The sequence below is a fragment of the Syngnathus floridae genome, chromosome 12 (genome assembly GCF_059516105.1).
Source record: "Syngnathus floridae isolate MCC-2025c chromosome 12, RoL_Sflo_1.0, whole genome shotgun sequence".
NCBI lineage: Eukaryota > Metazoa > Chordata > Actinopteri > Syngnathiformes > Syngnathidae > Syngnathus > Syngnathus floridae.
Window position 1 is genome coordinate 9,176,489 of NC_142424.1, and position 23,512 is coordinate 9,200,000.

The window sequence follows — 23,512 nt, forward strand, 5'->3', positions numbered from 1 at the left end:
GCAAAAATAATTTAAAATATTTTAAAAAAAAAGTAAATGTGTAATCTTAGTAAAATAAAATCTTAACATTATAAAAGAAAAATATCAGAATACGTTTGCAATACCTTACAGATTTATTAAGATGAGGGATGCTGAAGAGAATACAAAGTTTGACAATAACAACTAACTGGTGCGACTTATACTCTGGAGCGACTTATAGTCCGGAAAATACAGTAGATCAATTAGTACTTAAAAATAAGATTTTTCGAAATTTGTACGTATGTTTAATTGATCTGACTCTGGAAAGTATGAACTACATAATATTTTATGTTCCCAGTCCTTCTGTCCAGTGAATATATCATAAAGACTAAGTAATGTGTATCACCAACGAAGAAGTCTGATTTTGAAAAAAGATCCTATTTCCTAGGATACATAAAATCCTTAATTTCACACGCATGCACAATGCACGCGCATGTAGTCAGACCCTCATGACCCAACAAGCAGTGTTTGGTCATGGTTCAAAAAGGAGCATTTATTGATGTAGCCGGATGTTGTTATAAATGTGAGCCCACCTCTGCACTTTCAGTGACCATACTTTGAAGCTTGCTATTGTGTCCACCCCATTGCCTGAGATGCACATGAAAGGACGTGACAACTTTGAAGTCGCCAAGCACCGACTCTCGCCCCAACCACTTAAAGCTCGGCTCCTGAATCAAACATACCTATAAATAAACTAATACAAATAACTTCCCTGGCTTTGTTTCCGTGGCGATGACACCGAGGTTATTATTTTCACTTAGTTCAATTGCAGTTGCCATAGAGTTTGCAGAGGCACTAAATGGCTACAGTCAATAGCGACAATGACCACATGTCATAGAGCAAGAGGCATCAGGAGGTTCACCAGGAATGGCATTCACCCATTCATGTCTTTAATCTTCCTCCTTTTCAATGCATTCTGCAGAAGTCTTCATTACATGTTAGTGCAACAGCAACAGCTGTTATTCATGAGATTTGAATTCCTACCATTAGGGCCAGAGAAAAATAAAAATTTATTTTCTAAATTCCAAAAAGTAAATTAATGAATAACTTAAATGAGAAAAGCATATTAACCACCAACACAAGGGTCTCAGGCTTATGTATTTTTTTATGAGCTAACATAAACAGAATGAGCCCAGAAGAGACTGGCTATAAATAAAAATCATAAAATATATTTGTTTAACTGTTTAACACTTTAACTCCATGACCATACCATAATCAGTACACTCTGTGCCATTAATCAGTTCTCATCAGAGTTCCTCGTTCCGTTGCTGGCCAAGTACCACAAGCTATCGATTAGGCCTTTGGCAAGATAGGCAGATTCATTCTTTGTTGGGGGCTTCTAATGTCTTAGAACAGATTAAAGGTCTGCCACTGCCTCTAGCTACACTATCATTTAGACCCTTTCATTAGGCTTGGATGGCTGTACAAACGTAATTAGCCTAAGAACTTAGCGCAGGCATTGGAGTCAAGGGCAGACTGACTCTTCATAAAGCGGTGAAAAGAATTGTGTCACATCAAAAGTATAACAACAAATATTGCTGCAGATCCATCATGCATGTTACGGCCACCCCCAGATACCAGAGAGACCTTGTACAGTTAAACCATTAGTTGTGATTTGATGTGCTCATGCATACAGACTATAAGTCGCTCCGGAGTATAAATCGCACCAGCCATAAAATGCATAATAAAGAGGCAAAAGATATCTATACAGTCAAACCTTGGTTTTCGAATGTCCCGGTTCTCGAACAAATTGGAATTCGAAGGAAAAATTCGAGATTTTTTTTGCTTTGGTTGTCGAACAAAATTGAGAGGTCGAACCTCGCGAGATGAGCTGAAAGCCGAAAGGACCCGGGAAAACCCAACCGCGCAGCCCGGATGCCGACTGACTCCGTTCATTATTGTATTTTTGTAACTTTGAGGATTGTATTAACCCCTAATCATGCCTCCAAAGGAAGCAAGTGGGAGCAGTAAAACCATCCTAAAACACAAAGACGCTCTTAAAGCAATGTGACAGTGAGCGCCCGGCACGCTGCGGTTGCGCGATCGGACCAAATTAAGCTCCCTGCGTACTGAGGTCCACTTAAATTTTGGAAAGTACATCGGGACTTTAAAAATATTTTCTAAATTTCAGCGACGGCTCTGTCACAATAATGCGACCAGCGCGGTGCAGTTGCGTGGTCGGCGGCGCGTTGCAGTTGCACGATCGGACAAATATGCGCAAATGAAAAGATGCTTAAAAAAGGCGGGAGTTTTTTTAGTCTTGGAACAGATACATTGTTTTTCCATTATTTGTAATGGGAAAAATAGATTCGGAATTCGACCGATTTACTTCTCGAACCGCCTTCTGGAACAGATTGTGGTCGAAAACCGAGGTTTGACTGTATAGGTCGCACCGGAGTACAAGTCGCATTTTGGGGGGAATTTATTTGATAAAATCCAACACCAAGAACAGACATTTCATCTTGAAAGGCAATTTAAAATAAAAATAGAATAGGCAACAACAGGCTGAAGATATGGTATGCTCACGTTACAGAAACACATAAACAAGGAACTGAAAATGTGCACCACATAACATATTAAGAGTTATTTAAATAACTATAGCATAGATAACATGCTAAAAAGTTTATCAAACCATCCGCGTCACTCCAAATCATTAAATCCAACAAAATCTTCATCTTTGGTGTCACTTATAAACAACTCCGCTAACCCCGGAAGTAGAAGATGCAGCGCTTCCTCTTCTACGTGGCTTACGTCAGACTCGTCAGTTTCAGTTCCAATTATTCCACAGGTCTAGAGCGCCCTCATGCGGTTTAGTGTGAAAATAACATGTGAAGTGATATAATATTTTGTTAATAATTTCACATATAAGTCGCTCCTGAATATAAGTCGCACCACCGGCCAAACTATGAAAAAAAACTGCGAATTAAAGTCCGGAAAATACGGTATTTATTGTAGACATGAAAGAGGAAGGCCCCTTTCACGTTGCCATTGCACATGACTGGCACATCAGACACTTAACATTAGAGCTGTGCCCTATAATACAAAATAAGAAATAAAATTTTAAAAAGTTTAAAAAAAAACGACCATTAGACGCATGCGAACGTTAGCACCAGTGTTTGTATATCAAAGCACAACAATTGCTCAGCTCAGTGGCCTAGTGGTAGAGTGTCCGCCCTGAGACTGGAAGGTTGTGGATTCAAACCCTGGCCCGGTCATCCCAAAGACTATAAAAATTGGACCCATTGGCTCCTTGCTTGGCACTCAGCATTAAGGGTTGGAATTGGGGGGTTAGATCCCCAAATGATTCCCGAGCGCTGCACCGCTGCTGCTCACTGCTCCCCTCTCCCCCAGGGGATGGATCAAAATCACACGGGGATGGGTCAAATGCAGATGACAAATTTCACCACACCCAGATGTGTGTGTGACAATCATTGGGACTTTAACTTTAACTTTTTGCTTCCAAGAAAAATGCTGCAGAAATTGTGTTTGATTGATGATTGGCAATTTTCATTCTTCTTCTTTCGCTTTCAGAAAGAGGAGGCCCTCCACTTCTGTGTCAATGCAGTTACATTCATTCATACCCCGCAATCAAACAACCACCACAACGATGAGATTTTGTCTTTGGTCCTAACCTAGCACATATCTTGGATATAACAGAGCGAAGTTTCTGCTACGGAGTGTCAAAAAATGAAAATGTCACAAGCAGGTAGGTGTCAGGTGTCAGTGTAGTTTTTTGTGCTGCTCTGTAAGGATACTGAATAATATGATTAAATTACTTTTACATCTTTGATCGTCTGAACATGGGGGGGCGGGGTGAATGATCCCATGATGATAAGTTGCAATCAAAACCCCTTGCCCTCACTTTGATGGACACCTTTGACTCACAACCCCAAATCCCAAAGGATCATGTCAAGCACAAAGGCAAGTTTTACACACACTCACAAACACACACACACGCACAGACACACACACACACACACATGCATGCATGTGCGCACACACATACGTAGCCCTGAACACATTTTATCATTATCTACTGTGGTTACCAAGCAACCAAATGGAGACACACAATATAATCGTTAACTTGTATCCAGCTAGAGTAATGGCTTGCCGAGACTGAAAAGCCGTTTCTTTCTTCACGCAGCCACGTTTTAGATGACACAATGTTGGGTTCATAGAGCAAGCAGACCCTAATTCTGGGTTTTGGACTGGTACCGGGATGTGGGCTATTTTGAACCGGCTCTCAGTGGGTCGCCCGGGTGAAAGATTTAATACACTGACAATACTTCCACTTAATTTATCAACCAATCCTAAAAAATATTTTATTTGCCCATATTCTCTCCATTACATCCATCTATGTTGGACCCTTGACACATGTCAAGATGCTACAGTCACTGTGGCATCCAAGTGAGCCAAGTGATGAAGTGGAAAGCATGATAATGCGAAAGGAGTTTGAACAGGCTGCCGATGTATTGGTAGAAAGTGGTCGTGCAGCCAGCGGACAGATCACCAATCGTGTCATCTTTTGAACATATAAACAATAGCGATTTTCAGTCCACAAAAAGCATCTACCTGTTTGAACCGGAACAGTTAATGTACTACTGGTCAAAAGGATTCATATTTGTCCTGTCAAACAGTTTTCGGTTTCTTTTGCATTTTTTTATTTTTTAACCTGAGATCGGACAGCTTTTGGGAGGTCAGGCCTTAAACCAATCTGATACTTAAAAAAAAAATTAACAATATAAATACGTTGAGTGACTGAAATGGACACACCTTGCAATGTGTTTGTAAATGGATGCTCAACTTGTTTTTATCAGTCAGTCAGTCAGCCTGTCTGTCTGTCTGTCTGTCTAGTCTAGTCTGTCTGTGCATGCAGGTTTTAGAAAACTTTGAAAAGAAATAGTAAAGGAATTTATTCCCACTTGTTTACAGGTGTATTTTTTTCATACTCATTACATATTTCTATAGTTAAGGCTCCAAGATTTTTTTCTTTCCCGTGGCCAAACGAGGGGTTGACTGGGGCTTTGAGAAAATAATTTAAAATAAATATATATTAGAATATCAAATAAAATTCTGGGGGTCTCAATTGAGGCCTTCCTAGCATTTCTACTATACAGTTATGAGAGTGTCCAATTTCTGTTGGAGGTTTCTCTTTACTCTGAGTTTCCCATCTCTTTACTCTGAGTAGAGTTTCCCATCACCAATCTCATTGTAACCTAAGTGAACCCTAAATTGAATACATTTGGACAGTACCTAAGCACCTATACATCTGCAATCCGCTGTTTTTTTTTTTTTTTTTTTTGGGGCTACTCAGTAGAAGGATGTCACCTAGATATAGCTCCTTATTTTATGTTTGCAGAACATGAGAAACGATCATGTCAATTTGGTGTTGCCATGACAAGGACAAACGGCAACTGTTTTATTATGATCCAGTGTACTATTAAAATGATGTACTTATCCAAGAAACTGTGAATTTAGTGTTCTGGTAAATTTACGACATGTATTAAATACACATTTCAATTTCAAGGAAGGAAACTTAAAGACATTAAATACAAACTGATCACAAGTAAATAGTTTCCCAATGAAATGTGCAGTGCCTTACAATACAAGCGCTGCAAACAATTCGAAAGTGTGGCATTAGCACTGACAAGTTACCGTAATTTCCGGACTATAAGTCGCGTTTTTTTTTCATAGTTTCATAGTATTGTTAATTTTTTTTTTAAGTATCAGATTGGTTTAAGGCCTGACCTCCCAAAAGCTGACTTATACTCAGGAGCGACTTATATATGTTTTTTTTTTCCACAAATTTTTACTTGATCATTAAGACATCACTTAAAAGTATAGTTGACCACTTCCCATGTTATTTTTAGTATAGTTGATCACTTAACATGCTTTTATATCTTTATCTTGAACATATTCAAAACATAAAAAATAGAGAAAACATCAAATAAAGCAATTAACACTTTAAAGCACCATATCCAAATCCATTGTTTGTTTGCTCCTCTTATATTTATTATTATTATTTATTATTATTTATTTATTTATCATTTATTCAACACTCTTATTTATTCATTGTTTATGCCTTCTTGGTTTTTTTTGTGTTGCTTGTATGGATATGTGTACTATCTCACCGAGGGATAGTGGGAACGTAATTTCAATCTCTTTGTGTGTCTTGGTATATGAAAAAAAAAATCGACAATAAAGCAGACTTTGTCTTTGATAAAACAACCAAATAAACAAAACAAAAAACTACATTTAAAAAAATATATATTTTCAGACGAAACTGGATGAGGGCGCTTTAAATTTCACCGTTGGCCGTGACTCATCAACTGGGTGGGCTTAAGAAAAATGGCACCAAAAAGAAAGTCATATTTTGCAAGTTACAAACTTCAAGTTGTAAAATATGCAGCTGAAAACAGTAATCGAGCAGCAGAAAGAAAGTTTGGAGAACCGTGATGTACCAATGGATTACTATTTCAAGTGACGTCAGTGGCACCGCGCGGCGCGACCCACGTAAGGACGACCGGCATCATTAGCGGTGATCATTTCTAAGTGACACGGAGGACAAAGAGTTTAAAGGAATTAAGGATTTGGAGTGACATAGAAGGTTTGAAAAACTATTATGGCTTTTACGCACGCCCGGTCCTACTCTACTGAGTCGGAGGCCGGCGCTCGGTCGAGTTGCTGTCCGCAAACGGTGCACGGGGCTCGGACATGGCCATGACGCACGCCCGGTCCTCTGCCATGGAGCTATCGTCTCTGGAAGTCCACGCCGCCACACGCTTGGAAGTTTGTTTTGTGGAATAAAGAGCCGTTTACCAAACCTACGTCTATCCTTGTACTTTGTTAACGCTACAATAGAGTTATATACTAGATCTGTGGAATAAAGACGAGGCTGACGTCAGGGCGCACGCGCAGCGATGTTGACAAAGGACGAGGAATTTGATCGATGGATTTAATGGATTTAAAGTGCACGGATGGTTTGATAATATTATTGCTTATATTATAGTTATTTGAAATATAGTTTATCTATCGTTATATGAGCCTGTGGAATATTTTGAAGTGCAAGCGCCCTCAGCCACGCGCAGCCATTGTTGACAAAGAACGATCGATGGATTTAATGAATTGGGGTGACACCGATGGTTTTATAAACATGTTATTTATGTAATGGTTGTCCTAAATCACTCTATATGTTACGTCAGGCCCGTTCTCAGCTCCTCATTTGTGTTTGTCACGTTAGCATACCTATCGTTTAGCCTGTTGCTATCGTATCAAATGATCGATGGATTTAATGAATTGGAGTGACACCAATGGTTTTAGAAACATGTTATTCATGTAACAGTTGTCCTTAATCACTCTATATGTTACATCAGGCCCGTTCTCAGCTCTTTGTTTGTGTTTGTCACGTTAGCATACCTATCGTTTAGCCTGTTGTTGCTATCGTTTAGCCTGTTGTTGCTCGTTCATGACTGTTTTTGGTGTGGGATTTTGTCGAATAAATTGCCCCCCAAAATGCGACTTATACTCCGGAGCGACTTATATATGTTTTTTTTCACTTTTGGGGCATTTTATGGCTGGTGCGACTTATACTTCGGAGCGACTTATAGTCCGGAAAATACGGTAATCAAGTTTAAGTGATGGTATACGTGTGTATTATATGCACACACTATGCATTACATACTATACATTCACTGTATAGTAAATTGTATCTAGGGTAGCCATGGTACGTTGGACACTATTTTGTTTTGTTAAAAGTTGCTGTGTCATCAAAACTATGACAAAACTATGACCGAAACATCGGTGAAATGAGTGTCACTTGAGGTAAAATGACAAAAAAAAATGTTCATTTAAGTTTCCTGACACATGGAAATTTAGAACAAACCAAAGCACTAATTTGATTTACCCCTTGACACTGACAAGAGACAATTCTTTTCAAATGTTATCATCATTACTCCTTCAGCCCATCTGATTACCATCAGTGGATAAAAGTAAGATCTTGCTCTGGAGACAAAACCTAAATTGACATACCATAGGTAATTGGTAAGAACTATTGACCTAATGACTGCTTTTTTTGAGAGGCAACGTCTTCACTGTTTCTCTGATAATAGGAAATATCTGTAAGTATCTGTAGACCCAGAGTGTAGTAGGCAGCTATTCTAACTGCCGGTTAATGGACAGTCAAATATTTAAAAAATATATATTTATATATCATTTCATTCCAATTTTTACACAGAAGCATCATTTTTTTTATTCAGGCTTTTCCGTCCGTGCTAGCCATGCAGATATTCAAGTTGAATAGTCAAAAGCAATAGGTAAGCATTGTATGTGTGTTACTTGTTGAATATATAAGATACTTGGAAGTGGCGGGGGAGTGGGGGAAGGTGATGCCAGTAAATTATTCCACAAGGTACACACAAACAAAAGAAGTCACTCTCTCACTTATGATACCCATAGACAGCCGACACCCAGCGGGCGAAGGACTCACCCAGTGAGAACGACCACAAAGTCCATTACATTCCATCCGTTACGGAGGTAGGAGCCTTTATGGAATGCAAAGCCCAGGGCGATGATCTTAATGGCTGCCTCGAAACAGAATATTCCAATAAAGTAGGGCTCTGTGTCGTCCTGTGGAGGGAGAAGTTCAGAGTGAGAGAGAAGCAAAGAGAGAGCGACCATGAGCATGACAGAGAAAGGGCATTTAAAAAAAATCTAAGGGAGTAGTTAATGAAGCATAAAGTGAAAGAAAGAAGGGTAAGTAATGTGGAGGAAAAAAGATGGACCCTTTCACCTTTTGCACCGTTCCAAGCACAAGTGCAAGAAGAGGAGCCCTGTTCTATGAAAAAAGACTGAACACAAATATTGTTCATGCCCATAGCAAGGGGTTATTAATCAATGGAAGTCCACACATGCTTATTAATGCAGGAGAAACATCTTAAACATTTATTTTGCAACACTTTTGTACCAAAACCACTTGGACAGAATTATTTAAGCGACCTGAAATTAAAATTTTATGGGAAAAAAAACCCCTGACAGATTCTCAAGAGTTTAGTTGGCCTTATATAAAGCAGTGTTGCTGTGACTCAACTGAATTTAAATGAGCTTACCTGAAGAAGTAAAGTTGAGTCAACTTCAACAACTATAGAGTTAACAAGTGTCAAAAACGTGTATATTTGGTAGTCTTATAAAGGTCTGTATACATCTGAGTATGGATATTTTTAGATTAGATGAATTTGGCTCAATTCACACATCCTTTCAATGAAAATTGTAGAATCTTAGAGGAGATGGAGCCAAATTCCAGTTAACTCTGGGGCAAGAGGTGGGTGCACCGTAGACTGGTTGTCTCGTCCAGCCATTCTCAAATGGGGTTATGAGTACCCCTTAGGGGTATATGAAGAATCTTCAGGGGCTATATGAGATTTTAACAGGATTCCTGCAGGTAAATGCATTTTAATACTTTTAATGCCGTGAAAGAACATTTTTCTTTTCAGATCAAAGGCAACTTAATTAGAACATGAATCAATTTATTGTTAAATAGTGTTACAGTGACTCCTTTGCAAAATGTTGTATGCTTTACACGCATGTGCAAGTTCATTTGTGTCGATATTTCCCAGCAAATCAGCCAGAAATCAGATGATGTTACTGCTTTGCCACACAATCTACCTTCATATTATTGCAAAGAAAATGTTTGACTTGACTTCCACTTTGAGAAGTTGAGTGACTGAATGAACCCAAAGCCTTTCCCAAAAAGTAAGAAAGTGAGCTGGAAGAGGTGTGAAAACCTTTTAGTTCAATGTACAGAGTAGTGGCAGAAGGACTGCAAGCATTGCACAGGGCTTGAACAGTATATATATGCCTACTTCCACCCCTCACTCCCTTTGAGCATACTTCAACCTGACAGACACTATACCCAACCCCCTGAATCCTCCAACATAAATAATCACATAAAGACAGCGTGACAGGCCAGAGTTCTATAAAGAAATTTGACCTTTTCTATAGCGTTGTTTGCCCACGCTGAAGCACGGCTGATAAGAGACATGTTAGACAAGAGTTACTGTATTATGAAGAAAGGCGCTTCAATATTGCAACATCATTTGTTCAGAGTTGTTTCTACATTTACTCTTGACTGCAGAGACCGGTTACAGGGCAATCACAACCTCCAAATGATAAAGTCTTAATACCAAGGTTATGTTTTCATTGCAGATTGTTTGTTAGCAAGAGGACATAAAAGTACATAAAGTACCAAGCCAAGAAAATCTTATCAACAGTTGTTAAGGATCCAGAAAAAAAAAAACACAGATCAAGGATCTCCTCTCGTGCGCAATATACAGACAATTTCCAAATTTTAAGCGATTTTAATTGTAATCATTAATGACATAGCGATTAGTTACAAAGTTGTATAATAAGGCAGCCACAACTGACAGTAAGTAATTTTAAAACAGAAGTCTTGCGTCATGATCCGTAAAAAAATAAGAAATAGCTTTTGGATTACTGCGCGCCTTCTGATTAGTTAATCCTGTTACGTGATTAAAACCTGATTGCCTTGTGCTAATTATGTCACATGCCTGTCACCTATCACCCAGTTGCTCACAACCACGCCCCGTCAATCGAGTAAATCCCAGCCAGTCCTTGTCAGTCTGTCCCGTGATGCGACTTGTTTGCTCACTGTGTATATCTTGTCTGACCACCATTGCCGACCTTGTCCGTTTATTGACCCGTCCCGTCCTGCCTACCACCCATCCTGATCATTTGCCCATTTATGACCATGTACGATCGCCCCCGTCCTGACCACCAGGCTGTCCATGATTATCTGCTGCGTGCTCGCTCTGCTGCTCTCTCCAACAGATTGGTTCCAGCAATTCACCAGCCAGGCTCGCTGGGGAGAACGATCGGCCGCGGAGCCGCTGCCCTCGCCCACCAGCCACGTCCCGACAATGTTGTCGCACCGACCCAGCCAGACCTCCTGCCTTTCCCCACGAACAATAAAGTCTGCATCTTGCCGCAATTGGCAGTTCTGCCCTGTATCTCACAGCACAGACTGAGCACAAAGATGCAGCCAGCGCAGATGGCAAGCTGAAGGTGCAGTCGCCAGTCTGATGGCAGACATCCGGACCCTGGCTGAAGTCGATCAACTCCGACTACAACAGCTCCAACACCAGCAACAGCAACTCCAGCAACAACAGCAGGAAATGGCAAAAATCTTCCAGGGCCTCCGAGTGCTAACTTCCTCCAGTCGGACTGCCCCAGCTAAACGTCCTCCCTCCGTGTCGGAAGGCCGTGGAGTGGCTGAACCCCACCGGCTCGTTGATGTTCCCGGCCCAAAGATCGGTAACCTCGAATGATTTGACGGGGACCCCAGGCAAGTTCGCGCTTTCATATCCAATTGTTGGCTCCATTTTGACCAGCACCCCCAAACTTTCGCTACGGAACAGGCCAGGGTGGGCTCCGCATTGACGCACCTGACAAGTGAGGCTTTGGGGCACAAATACAACCGAGGCGCTCCCTCCTGTGCATATTTCACAATTTCACCAACGAGCTCCTCCACCTGTTTGACTTGGGTTCCACTGCAGAGGATACATCCCAGAAATTGCTGGTGTTCCGCCAAGGTCCATGGCCAGCTCAGCGATCGAGTTCCAGATGATGGCCGGGCGAAGCAGTTGGAATCCCGCCTCCTTAGTGGGCACGTTTCTCAACGGGCTGGCTGAATACATTAAAGACCAGATGATCTTCTATGATCACCCCTGGACCCTCAAAGACGCTATGGATATTGCAGCTTGTGTGGATCGGCAAATTCGGAGCAGCCTAAGCTGTGTTCTGAGTCCCCTCCTGTACACATATGCATATACTACTGCCAGTACATACGACTGCCTTTTCTACATATTTTATATTTTGTATGTTTTTTGCATTTTATCTTGTGTGTGCTAATACTCTAATTTTAATTTGCTTTTTGCACCAAAGGGAGCAGCGCTCAAATTTCCGCCTTCTGCCTCTCTGCTTTCTGCCTCATCCGCCGGCTCACTCACCTCCCGAGCGCAATTACAACATCGGCAACCGCAAACTTCTGACGGTAAAATTAGCATTAGAAGAGTGGCAACACTGGCCAGAAGGAGCGGCCACCCCATTTATTGTGTGGACCGACCAGTGCAACTTGGAGTACCTCCAATCCGCCAAGAAGATGAACTCCTGCCAGGCCCGGTGGTTCTTGTTCTTCGAGCGATTCAACTTCTCCCTCCCTACCTATTTGGTTCTCGCAACGTCAAGGCGGATACCCTCTCACGAGCATTTTACGGGGAGGAGCAATCAAGAAGTGAGATTCGCACCGTTTCCGTCGTGGTGGCGTGTCTTGGGACATTGAGGAGCGAGTACAGTCAGCCACTCAGGATCAGCCCAGCCCTAGTTCCTGACCCAACGATCGCCTATTTGTCCCAGACAATCTTCACACGCCTGTGCTACAGTGGGCGCACGACTTCCACCTTGCCTGCCACCCTGGAATCGCCCGCACCCAGTTCTTGGTGGAGCAATGTTTCTGGTGGGCAACGCTGAGAGAGGACATCCAGGAGTACATTAGAGTCTGTACCATCTGCAACCAGTGCAGGACACCCAACCAGTCTCCGGCCGGCCTGCTTCGACCACTTCCTGTCCCCCCTGGTCCCACCTCTGCATAGACTTTGTCACGCCCCCTCCCCCATTTGAGGGCAACACGGTGGTCTTAACAGTAGTCGACCAATTTAGTAAGATGGCCCGATTCATCCCACTTCTCAAGCTACCTCCCGTCAAACAAACCACTCAAATTCTGCTGAGGGAGGTGTTCCGTTACCATGGACTACCCCGGGACATTGTTGTTGACTTCTGGAAGGGTCACACCCAACGCCTGCCGCTGACCATCGACGGTCCTGTGGTGGAGAGGGTGAGCAGCACCAAATTCCTGGGGGTGCACATCAGTAAGGACCTCTCCTGGTCCGCCAACACTGCGTCACTGGCGAAGAAAGCTCAGCGCCGCCTGTACTTCCTGCGGAAACTCAGGCGAGCAAGTGCTCCTCCGGCCGTGATGTGAGTCACCCCGCTCACTCTTTGTTTGATCTTCTGCCCTCTGGGAAGAGGTACAGGAGCCTGCGCTCCCGCACCGCCAGACTCACCAACAGCTTCATTCTCCAGGCTGTTAGGATCCTGAACTCTCTTCCCCCTTCTGCGCAGCGTCCTGTACTTATTTATTGTGTTATTTGTTTATTTATTATTTATTCATCACTCTTATTTATTCGTTGATTGTGCCTTCTTTTTTATTTTTCTTGTGTTGTTTACTTGTTTGTACATTGTGAACTATGTCTTGTCACCGTGGGATAGTGGGAACATAATTTCGATCTCTTTGTGTGTCTTGGCATGTGAAGAAATTGACAATAAAGCAGACTTTGACTTTGACTTTGGCATTGTGTCAGACCATGGCCTGCAATTCGCCTCAGCGTTCTGAGGGGGAGGTCTGTTGACTCTTGGGAGCCTCGGCCAGCCTCAACTCCGGTTTCCACCCGCAATCCAACGGCCAGGCCGAGCAGCTGAACCAAGAGCTGAGCAAGTCCCTCTGCTGTATGATCTCTGCCAATCGGCGTGGGTGGGCTCAGCAACTCCCATGGGTGGAGTATGCCTATAACTCGCTTCCAAGCTCTGCCGCAGGTCTGTCGCCTTTCCACCGTGTGTTTGGATTTCAGCCGCCACTCTTTGTTAGCCAGGAGAGAATCGTCTCTTGCCTGTCAGGTCTGGTGTGCGTCCGCCGTTGTCATCGGGCTTGAGCCAGGGCCCGGGCCTGCCTCCTCCATCTCCAGCAATGCACGCCAGGCCCAACGTACCGGGTCGGGCAAACGATGTGGCTGTCTGCGCGGGACTTTCCACTCAGGGTGGAGTCCCGTAAGTTGGCGCCTCGCTTTGTGGGATCGTTCTCTGTCCACAAGGTACTCAGCCCCTCCGCTGTCCGTCTTCATCTTCGCAGCTCCATGAGGGTCCGTCCCACAATTTGCCCGTCTATGACCACGTCCTGATCACCGCCCGTTCCAACAACAGGCCTGTTCCCGACCAGGATTATCTGCTACGCGTTCGCTCTGCTGTTCTCTTCGAAAGATTGGTTTCAGTTATCAGTCAGCCAATGATCAACCGTGGCATCGCCACCGTCGCCCACCAGCCATGTCCCGACAACGCTGTCGCACCGACCCAGCCAGACCTCCAGCATTCCACATCCCCTTTCCACGTGGACAATAAAGTCTGCATCAGCCTGGAGGACATCGCCAACTCTCGCTACTTGACCAGAGCGGGTAACATTATCAAGGACTCTTACCACCCCGGTAACCACCTGTTTGACCTACTACCATCGGGCTGAAGGTACAGGTCACACAAAACAAGGACAAGCAGACTCAGGGATAGCTTCTTCCTCAGAGCTATCACTGTAGTCAACAAAAATAGATGCACCTTTCCCCTGAACCCACAAATATAAATACATATATAAGTAAATACTGATCAAATTAATCACAGCGCAATATCTTGTCACGGTGCAATATCTTATCTCTTTGGAATCTTGTGCAATATTTTTTGTCTCCTGTGCAATAATCGGGTTTCTATGTAGTACACATATGCATTTGTGTACTGTACATACTACTGCCTTTCTACATATTTTATATTTTGTATGCGTTTTACATTTAATCTTGTGTGCTCTAATATTCTTTTATTTTTATTTGCTTTTTGCACCAAAGGGCGAAGCGCTCAAATTTCGACGTACTGTGTACAGTGACAATAAAGGCAATTCTGATTCTGATCTTGCCGCAATTGGCTGTTCTGTCCTGTATCTCACAAATTAATTGGCTGCTTGTTTCATTACATCATTAAGGTAAAAAAAAAGCAGTGAGATAGTGTGTGATCCCTCTTTGTAAAACAACTCTCACTATTTCCCCTGCTCCCGAACGCTATTATGTTGTCCTCGTCATAATAATTTTTTGTGATGAATCTGGACCGCAACTGCGAAGACCATTTAAGGCAGTAGCAGGTGTGTGTGGATGTGACAGGAATTTATTAAGTTAGTCATACAAAGCTGTTGCTCTTTGTGACACACACTATTTTAAACTCCAATGTGCAACCTCAAAGAACACAAGTGTATCAAACCATAACAAAACGTGCTTTTTTGCCAACTATTGATAGACAAGGCAGGTTGATTTTTAATAACCTACGTGCATTATCTTTAGTTTCTTTCATGCTCTGGTTGATTGGGTAATGCAAATGACAGAGTTCAACTCGTGGTTTTAATGCAATGTGATGCAATGTGAGCTCATCCTCATTCTCATTAAGAATGATTACAAAATGCAATTGCAGTAAATGAGGAAAATGGTTTTGTCACAGTAAAGGTAGCAGCTGCAAATCTAAAAGAAGCCAGAGTGGGAAGACAACACTTACCAGGCGCTCCGACATGGGTGTTTTGTCGCTGGCAGGTAGATGTTGCTCCAGGGCCAAGACGATGCAGTTGGCGATGATTGTAGCCAAGATCATGTATTCAAATGGAGTGCGAGGGTTAAGGGGCACTTGAAAGTCAAGCAGCATTCATTTCATTATTACATTAATCATTAAAACAACATCTAATGGAATTTAAAGGACACCATCTGGAAAAAAGTCAATTAATTCATCAGTCTAAAGTGACTACACCCATTATTTCATACCCGATGCTAAATCTTAAGTTAGATCGATATTTAATATCCCGCAGGAAATTCTAGGCAGACCAACATCCATTCATCTGTTTTCCACTGTATGCCGCCAGTTCCCATTACGGTTTTGTGGGTGAGCTGGAGCTTATCCCAGCCAACAGCCTCAAAACAATTCATCGATTATCAAGATATTTATCGCTAAATTTAATGATCGATTAGTTGTCGATTAATCGATTCATCATTGCACCTCCACTCTGAACTATGAGGCTCACTACGAGTACACTGGGCTGGCCACAATACTCTACCAACTTTAGAGGGGGCATTTTGCAGAAGGCCCTTTCGCTGTCCTGGATGATCGATTAGTTGTCGATTAATCGATTCATCACTGCATCACCACTCTAAACTATGAGGCTCACTACTAGTACACTGGGCTGGTCACAATACTCTACCAAATTTTGAGGAGGCATTTTGCCTAAGGCCCTTTCTCTGTCCTGGATGATCAATGAGTTGTCGATTAATCAATTCATCATTGCATCACCTCTCTGAACTATGAGGCTCACTTCTAGTACACTGAGCTGGCCACAATACTCTATCCACTTCTGAGGGGGCATTTTGCAGAAGGCCATTTCTGTCGTGGATGATCGATTAGTTGTCGATTAATCATTGCTCCTCCACTCCTAACTATGAGGCTCACTACTAGTACACTGGGCTGACCACAATACTCTACCAACTTTTGAGGGGCCATTTTGCAGAAGGCCCTTTCTGCCAAACATAAGCTACTACATAAAGACCATAAAGACATGCCTGGATGCGTTTGATGGGGAAGAATGGACCTACAATTCTTGAAAATATCTGTTTTTGATACATTACCAAAAGTTGACTCCCGTATTTTCCGGACAATAAACCGCTACTTTTTGTACAAGCTCTGAACCCTGTGGCAGTGCATCTTATCTATGGATTTTTCATTATTTTTATGACATTGTATAATTTTTGCATATTCTCTTATACATGGAAATTAAACATAAAAACACCAGTGTCTTATCATCCAGTTCATATCATAGATCAGGGGTGCTCAATACGTTGATCGCGATCGACCAGTCGATCGCCAAGCTACTACTGGTCAATCGCATGACGTTTAAAAAAAGAAAAAAAAAGAATCCAGCCCATCGCTTGATTGACATGCAGGTAGGCCTGTCGGGAGGCAATCACAGTGAACCGCACATGCGCAATAGACAGTGACTACAACCCCTCACCGCAGTATGTTTAACGGCCGCGCACACACAAACCGCCAACGTTTATAAGCTTATCAAAGCACGCACTCGCTTTTTTCTTTTATAGAAAAGAAAGTTTATGACCATCAAAAATGAGTGGGGTTGCTGGACCAAGTAAGAAGCCAAAAACGTATCACTTTTATATGGAATGGGAGTTGGACTTTTTTTCTCACAATGTCATTTTCTAAGTGCGTTACAAAAATACACGCACTATATTATTTATTTATTTATTTATTTATTTATTTATTTATTTATTTATTTATTTATTTATTTATTTATTTATTTATTTATTTATTTATTTTATTTATTTATTTATTTATTTATTTATTGTAGTCGGTAGATCTTTGTGACTTGGTCATTTTAAAAGTAGCTCGTCATCTGAAAACGTTTGAGCACCCCTGTTATAGATTAACAAAACAGGAGTTTCCCGTAATTTTAGCTGGTCCGGCTTATAGTTGTGTGCTGCTCCCACTCCAGGAAGTACAGTACTTCATATTTTCTTCGATGTTCCCCATTCATACTAATCCCAAAATGTGCACAACTTTACAGTGCGGTAATGTAAGAAAAAGCATGGGTTTACCAATGAATCTTCGAGAAAAGCCAGCCTGCATGTTCCAGAATGACTAATGCTGTTACATTTTGATTTGAGTCCATTAAAGCAGAAAGCTTCAGTAATGCTCTGGTTGAAGGCTTTCTGGAAGGAAAGAAAGGAAGCATCCTATACATGAGCTCATGATCTTTCCAGATGGTTGACCATTTCTAACTATTTTCAATGGCTGGCTCATTCTGCAATCCATTTTCACTAGGTCATTGCCCACGGGTCAGGTCCTATTGAGAGGTTATGAAATGTAAAGAAATAAGTTTATGACCCTTTACGCCAAGATGTAGTGTAAAAAAAAAAAAAAAAAAAATGAAAGCGGACTAATACCAAATTCTGTCGCGAAGCATTTACCGTATATGAAATGAGTTTGATTTGCAATGATTCCGAAATCTTTTTTTATCTTGACTATAGCGTTGTTTTAAATTAACTGTTATGATAGCTAAGGTTGATAGCAATAAAGGCAGCTCATGTGGCGAACGACGTGACTATTTTAATAATATGTTACTCAAATTGAAGGGGACATAGAAAGGTATTTGATATGGATACATGGAAAAAGAGCTTGCTGGTCATAAGTGTTATGCAATAGGTACCTGTGGTCTCTTCAAACAGGCTAAGATATTGTTCTGTGATTTTTGTAAGCGAACAATGCAGAATCCATAGCTATATTGTACTGTTTAGTGTATTTATTTAGCACTGCACACATAAAAATAAAATCATGCTTCCAGTACTTTCAATGGGAAACATTGCTTCAGTTGGCAATGACGGTTTATGACCTAGAGTTCCAATACTGCATTGTTGATTATCTTTAAACTTTTTTTTAAAATAAGGAAGTGATATTACAAGAATAGCGATTGTGAAAAAGAAGCAAATGGACCTCTTGTTGAGCAATTACAAAATTACATACTAAATGGCCATATTTTGTTGCAGCCTTGCCAGCGTGGCGTAGAAGGCAGCGTGGGCGACTTCAGCACCATGGAGAGGACTTGAAAGTCAGCCTCTGCCCCATCAACTCATCGCGTGTCTTTTCCTCCTGTTTCAACGCACATGGCTACGTCATAGGATGGCTGACTCGCTAACGACGCACGTAATGTTCCATCATTTGTACTACACAACGATGAAACATACATTTTTAACATTTATAATATAACTAAAGGGTAGAGCTACCGATGTAAGTCGCGTGTGCGGTCGTATGCATGGCACCATTTACAAGATAAACCCTGGAGCGACAGGTGCAGCCAGCGTGGCGTGGATAGGAAATAAGGTATAGATAGACTCGGGTGGGGTGAGCGGCACATGGGAGTGGACTTTTGCTGTCTCGTGTAGAGAGCGTTCGCAACCTCGCTTGAAAGAAAAGGCCTGTAGGCTGTTGTGGATTTCAATTCGATTCTGTGGTCATGTTGCATAGACTGCCGCTGCACATGTCCTTACTACGTTTGCAAAGGATATGGCCACTCTGTTATACGTTTGGCATATTTCCTGATCACGTTGTCCTCCCGGAAGATGAAGAGGGAGCGGTTGACAGTCAAGCAATTTTGCTTAACGGGGTTCGGGTTGTAAATGGCCATTGTCCGGGCTCTCTGAGCCATCGACTGCTTGTACATCCTTTGGCCGCTCGGAGCGCCTCCACCGCGGGCTCCCCCTCTTCCCGCGCCCGGCGCTCCTCTCCCCCCTCCTCCTCCTCCGGCGCCGCCGCCGCCTGTGCTCCCTCCATAGCGGGTGGGGAGATCTTCAGTGAAACGAGCCATTCTGGGAAAGCACAGATCCAACAGCGAAAATCCGAAGTCGTTTGATTGGAAATGGAAGAGAGACGCATCACAACAAAACGCACTTCATCCACAAGCACAGTTGCTGTATTTCTAGCTTTGAAAAAGCACTGGAACGTGATTTAAAGCTCAATTCTTTCCGCTGTTTCATCCTCCCCAAAATGTCAAAATGTAAAAGTTCAAAACAAAAAAAGATGAGAAAATAACTCCAGCCGTAGAGGAGATGAGATCTGTTCATTGAAGCTGTTGCATCCACGGAGGAAAGAAATCTCGTCTCCACATCAAGTCAGCATCGTGGCTGCAACCGAACACCAGTTGAAATGTCGTTTTTTCTAGATAGGGTTGGGTCAAACCAACAACACGACCATCCCTTTTGCACCTTCTTCCTGGCTGCGAGCATCAATGACACAACCAAATCTGACGCGAGCGTTGTCGTGTGGTTTGTGTTGGATCACTCCCTGCGTAGGGGAGTATGGGGCGGCTCAGGGCTCCACGAGTCCCCCGGTGGAATAGGCAAGTGTTCACGTGATCATAGTGGACCTATCGGAGAACGGAGCGCTCAGTGCTCCTTCCCTTCACCGTCTGCTGGTTGACTGGAGAACACACGGCTACTGAAGTTCTAGTGGTATAAAATATTATTGTCAGTGAATCCATTCTTTATATCACGTATCTTGTTAACTCGTTGCCACGTTCTGTGTCGACGATTGATTCCCAGCCTCCATTAGTGACAGCATTAGTTGTCGATGTAAATTACTCAATTTGCTTCGTTTAGTGTGAATATTATCGTTTACGATGAATTATGTGTCATCTATCTTTTCCAGTGATATACAGTAATAGGCAGAACAATTAAACACTTCTCCATTAAATGGCAGAGGGTGCAAGTAACCTTTTTGACCCATCTATTGCCGTCCGTCCGTCCATCCATCCATCCATCCATCCATCCATCCATCCATCCATCCATCCATCCATCCATCCATCCATCCATCCATCCATTTTCTAAACGGCTTCATTATCACATCATCATCATTGGCGCAGGTGCTCCAGTAGTCTATGGGCAAGTGGGTCAATGTGGCCCAACTTCCTACACCACAAAAATAAATAATTGGTGGGGGTTTTTTTGCAAAGAATCAACAAACAATCAGAGACGGAGGGTGTGACCAACAAGGTATCATGCATTTGCCGTAAACTTCTGAACACACCCAGAAGCAAACCCTGCAGCTACAAGATAATCTGTTAACAAGGGGAGACGCTGATGGTGTAGGGCACAGATGTCAAAGTCAAGGCCCGGTAGCCAGATACGGCCCGCCAAATCATTTTAGGTGGCCGCGAAAACAAATTGTGCATCGAATTTATGTCAATTCCAAAATATCTAATTGTTTTCACTTTTAAAAAATAGAGCTATTGTTAGCAATTCTTTATTACCATTCATTTTTTAAAATCATTTTTACTTTCAAATATTTAATTTTTAAATATTTGAACAGTTTTTATTAGTCTCTGTTTTGAAAACTAGTTATTCATCAGTTTGTTGTGGAGCCTATATTATATACACAATATGAGACATTCATACATTTGGTTGACAATTTTAATTGCCCTTTGAGAAAACTATGACTATGATGCGGCCCGCGACAAAAATAAGTTTGACACCCCTGGTGTAGGGGTACACTTGCTTGTCTTGTGTGCCGACACCGTGAGTTCAATACCCACACATGACGGTGTGAATGTTTGTGTGACAAATCTGTTAACAAGCTTGGGCTAAGAGAGCATTGCTGCCACTATGTTGAAATGTCCATCTCTGGAATTAATAAATAAATAAATAAATAAATAAATAAATAAATAAATAAATAAATAAATAAATAAATAAATAAATAAATAAACAGCGGGGCGTTGGTTAGCACGTCTGCCTCAAAATTTTGAGGGTTCAATTCCATCTCTGGCCCTCCCTGTGTGGAGTTTATATGTTCTCCCTGTGCCTCCGTGGGTTTACTCCGGGCACTCCCATTTCCTCCGACAAACATGCATAGGTCGGCTGATTGAGCGCTCCAAATTATACCCAGTGAAACTAATCCTATGGCCAAAGTAGACACAATACCCTTATGTAGTCTGACATGATTAAACTGCAGCGTAACAAACAGTCATCATACACCACAAGGCATTTTATGGAACATTATTTACCAGTGGAAATTGTTTTATGCACATTGGTTAGTGGCGATTATGCTGATGAAACAAAAATTAAATTGAAAAGATTCGTTTCTAAGTGAATACCATTTAGGATCAATTGTGGGAGATTTAGCTTGTATGACTTACACAAAATCAATGCACACATACATACATGTTACTACTTTTGTACATAGAGCATTTGCAACTAGATTTGTGTTACCGGTTTTGTATGAACTGCATACCATGTTTCATTTTTGGGAGAAACCATTCACAATTTCACAAGCTATGGTGTCATCTAGTGGTTCATTTAACACATTACAACATAACGGTATGAGGTACTTTAACATATTGGAGAGTTTGTATTGACTATACGTAGGCTAAAAAAATCTGAACTGTCATAGAAGCCTAAGCATTGTTTAAAATGGATGGATAAACAGATAACCTAAACGTTAACATTTAAATATTTGAGCTCATATAAATTTTGGTACAGTTAATGATTCATGGGAGTCCTGACTACAACCACAGCATTTTTCCCAATTTGTCTGTTATTTTGTTTTTTGTCAACTTTGTGTTTTGGTATTGTTATATCCATTGATAAAACACAATTGACCATGTTGGGACATTATTATAGCCTTTATATTGTTTATGGATGATTTAATGATTTTTAATCATAATAGTATTTGGTCCAAATGTGTTTTACCTGCCCGGGCAACATGTGCTTGTGGACAATGGGAGACAAACTGGTACCCACTTCATCCAAGTGTACAACAGTATCATACTTTGTTGAGAGGTTCTCACAGTGTTTCCACGAAGGCTCCTGTGGTTCTACAGCTGCAGCATGTGCAACCTCAGGAGGCTCCTTCGCTTGTTGTCGGGGCGGACCCCTCTTGTCAGGCGCCAGGGCCCAAGTATCCTCGTACTCGGCCCCCAGTGTCAGCATCCGCCATGAGTTGAACATGACTGAACGCAGTGCTGATGAACAGAACAGACATTAGGCTGTACAGAATAAACATTAGTGGGAGGAAAAAACGTACTTTGTACTTTGTTTTGTGTGTATAAATATACGTGTGTGGGTGTATGTATGTGTGTGTCCATCCGCACTCGCACTCTCACACGTAGGGGCAATTTGGAGTCCTCAATTAGCCTACCAAGCATGTTTTGGGAATGTGGAAGGAAACCGGAATGTGCGAAGAAAACCCACGCGGGCATGGGGAAAACATGCAAACTCCACACAGGGAGGGCCGTGAGGTGGAATCCAACCGGCATCCTCCTAACTATGAGGCGGACGTGCTAACCAGTGCCCACCGTGTGTGTGTGTGTGTGTGTGTGTGTGTGTGTGTGTGTGTGTGTGTGTGTGTGTGTGTGTGTGTGTGTGTGTGCGTGCGTGCGTGCGTGTGCGTGCATGTGCGTGTGTGTGTGTATGTATATACGTATATATCACCAAATGATTCCCGAGCGCGGCACCGCTGCTGCTCACTGCTCCCATCTCCCCCAGGGGATGGATCAAAATCACATGGGGATGGGTTAAATGCAGAGGACAAATTTCACCACACCCAGATGTGTGTGTGACGATGATCATTGGGACTTTAACTTTAACTTTATATATCCATCCATCAATCCATCTTCTTCCGCTTATCCGGGGTCGGGTCGCGGAGGCAGCAGCTTTAGGAGGGACTCCAAGACTTCCCTCTCCCGAGCCACTTTATCCAGCTCATCCCGGGGATCCCAAGGCGTTCCCAGGCCAGCTGAGAGACATAGTCTCTCCAGCGCGTCCTGGGTCGTCCCCGGGGTCTCCTACCGGTGGGACATGCCCGGAACACCTCCCCAGGGAGGCGTCCAGGAGGCATCCTGATAAGATGCCCGAGCCACCTCATCTGGCTCCTCTCAACGTGGAGGAGTAGCGACTCGACTATTTCGGCCGCTTGTATCCAGGATCTCGTTCTTTCGGTCACGACCCATAGCTCGTGACCATAGGTGAGGGTAGGAGCGTAAATCGACTGGTAAATTGAGAGCTTTGCCTTTTGGCTCAGCTCT

The 23,512-nt window shown here is 42.5% G+C and overlaps 1 protein-coding gene across 1 annotated transcript in view; it reads right to left on the reverse strand.

Annotated features, from left to right (window-relative positions):
- Positions 1-23,512, reverse strand: part of cacna1bb (calcium voltage-gated channel subunit alpha1 Bb) — a 120,539-nt gene that overhangs the window by 89,336 nt on the left and 7,691 nt on the right. Inside the window, exons 2-5 of the mRNA XM_088392772.1 lie at positions 22,258-22,450; positions 19,005-19,304; positions 15,442-15,547; positions 8,504-8,643 (exon numbers count right to left, since the gene is read on the reverse strand). Of these exons, the coding sequence (XP_088248898.1) occupies positions 8,504-8,643; positions 15,442-15,547; positions 19,005-19,304; positions 22,258-22,450 (739 nt within the window). The remainder of the gene's footprint in view (positions 1-8,503; positions 8,644-15,441; positions 15,548-19,004; positions 19,305-22,257; positions 22,451-23,512) is intronic.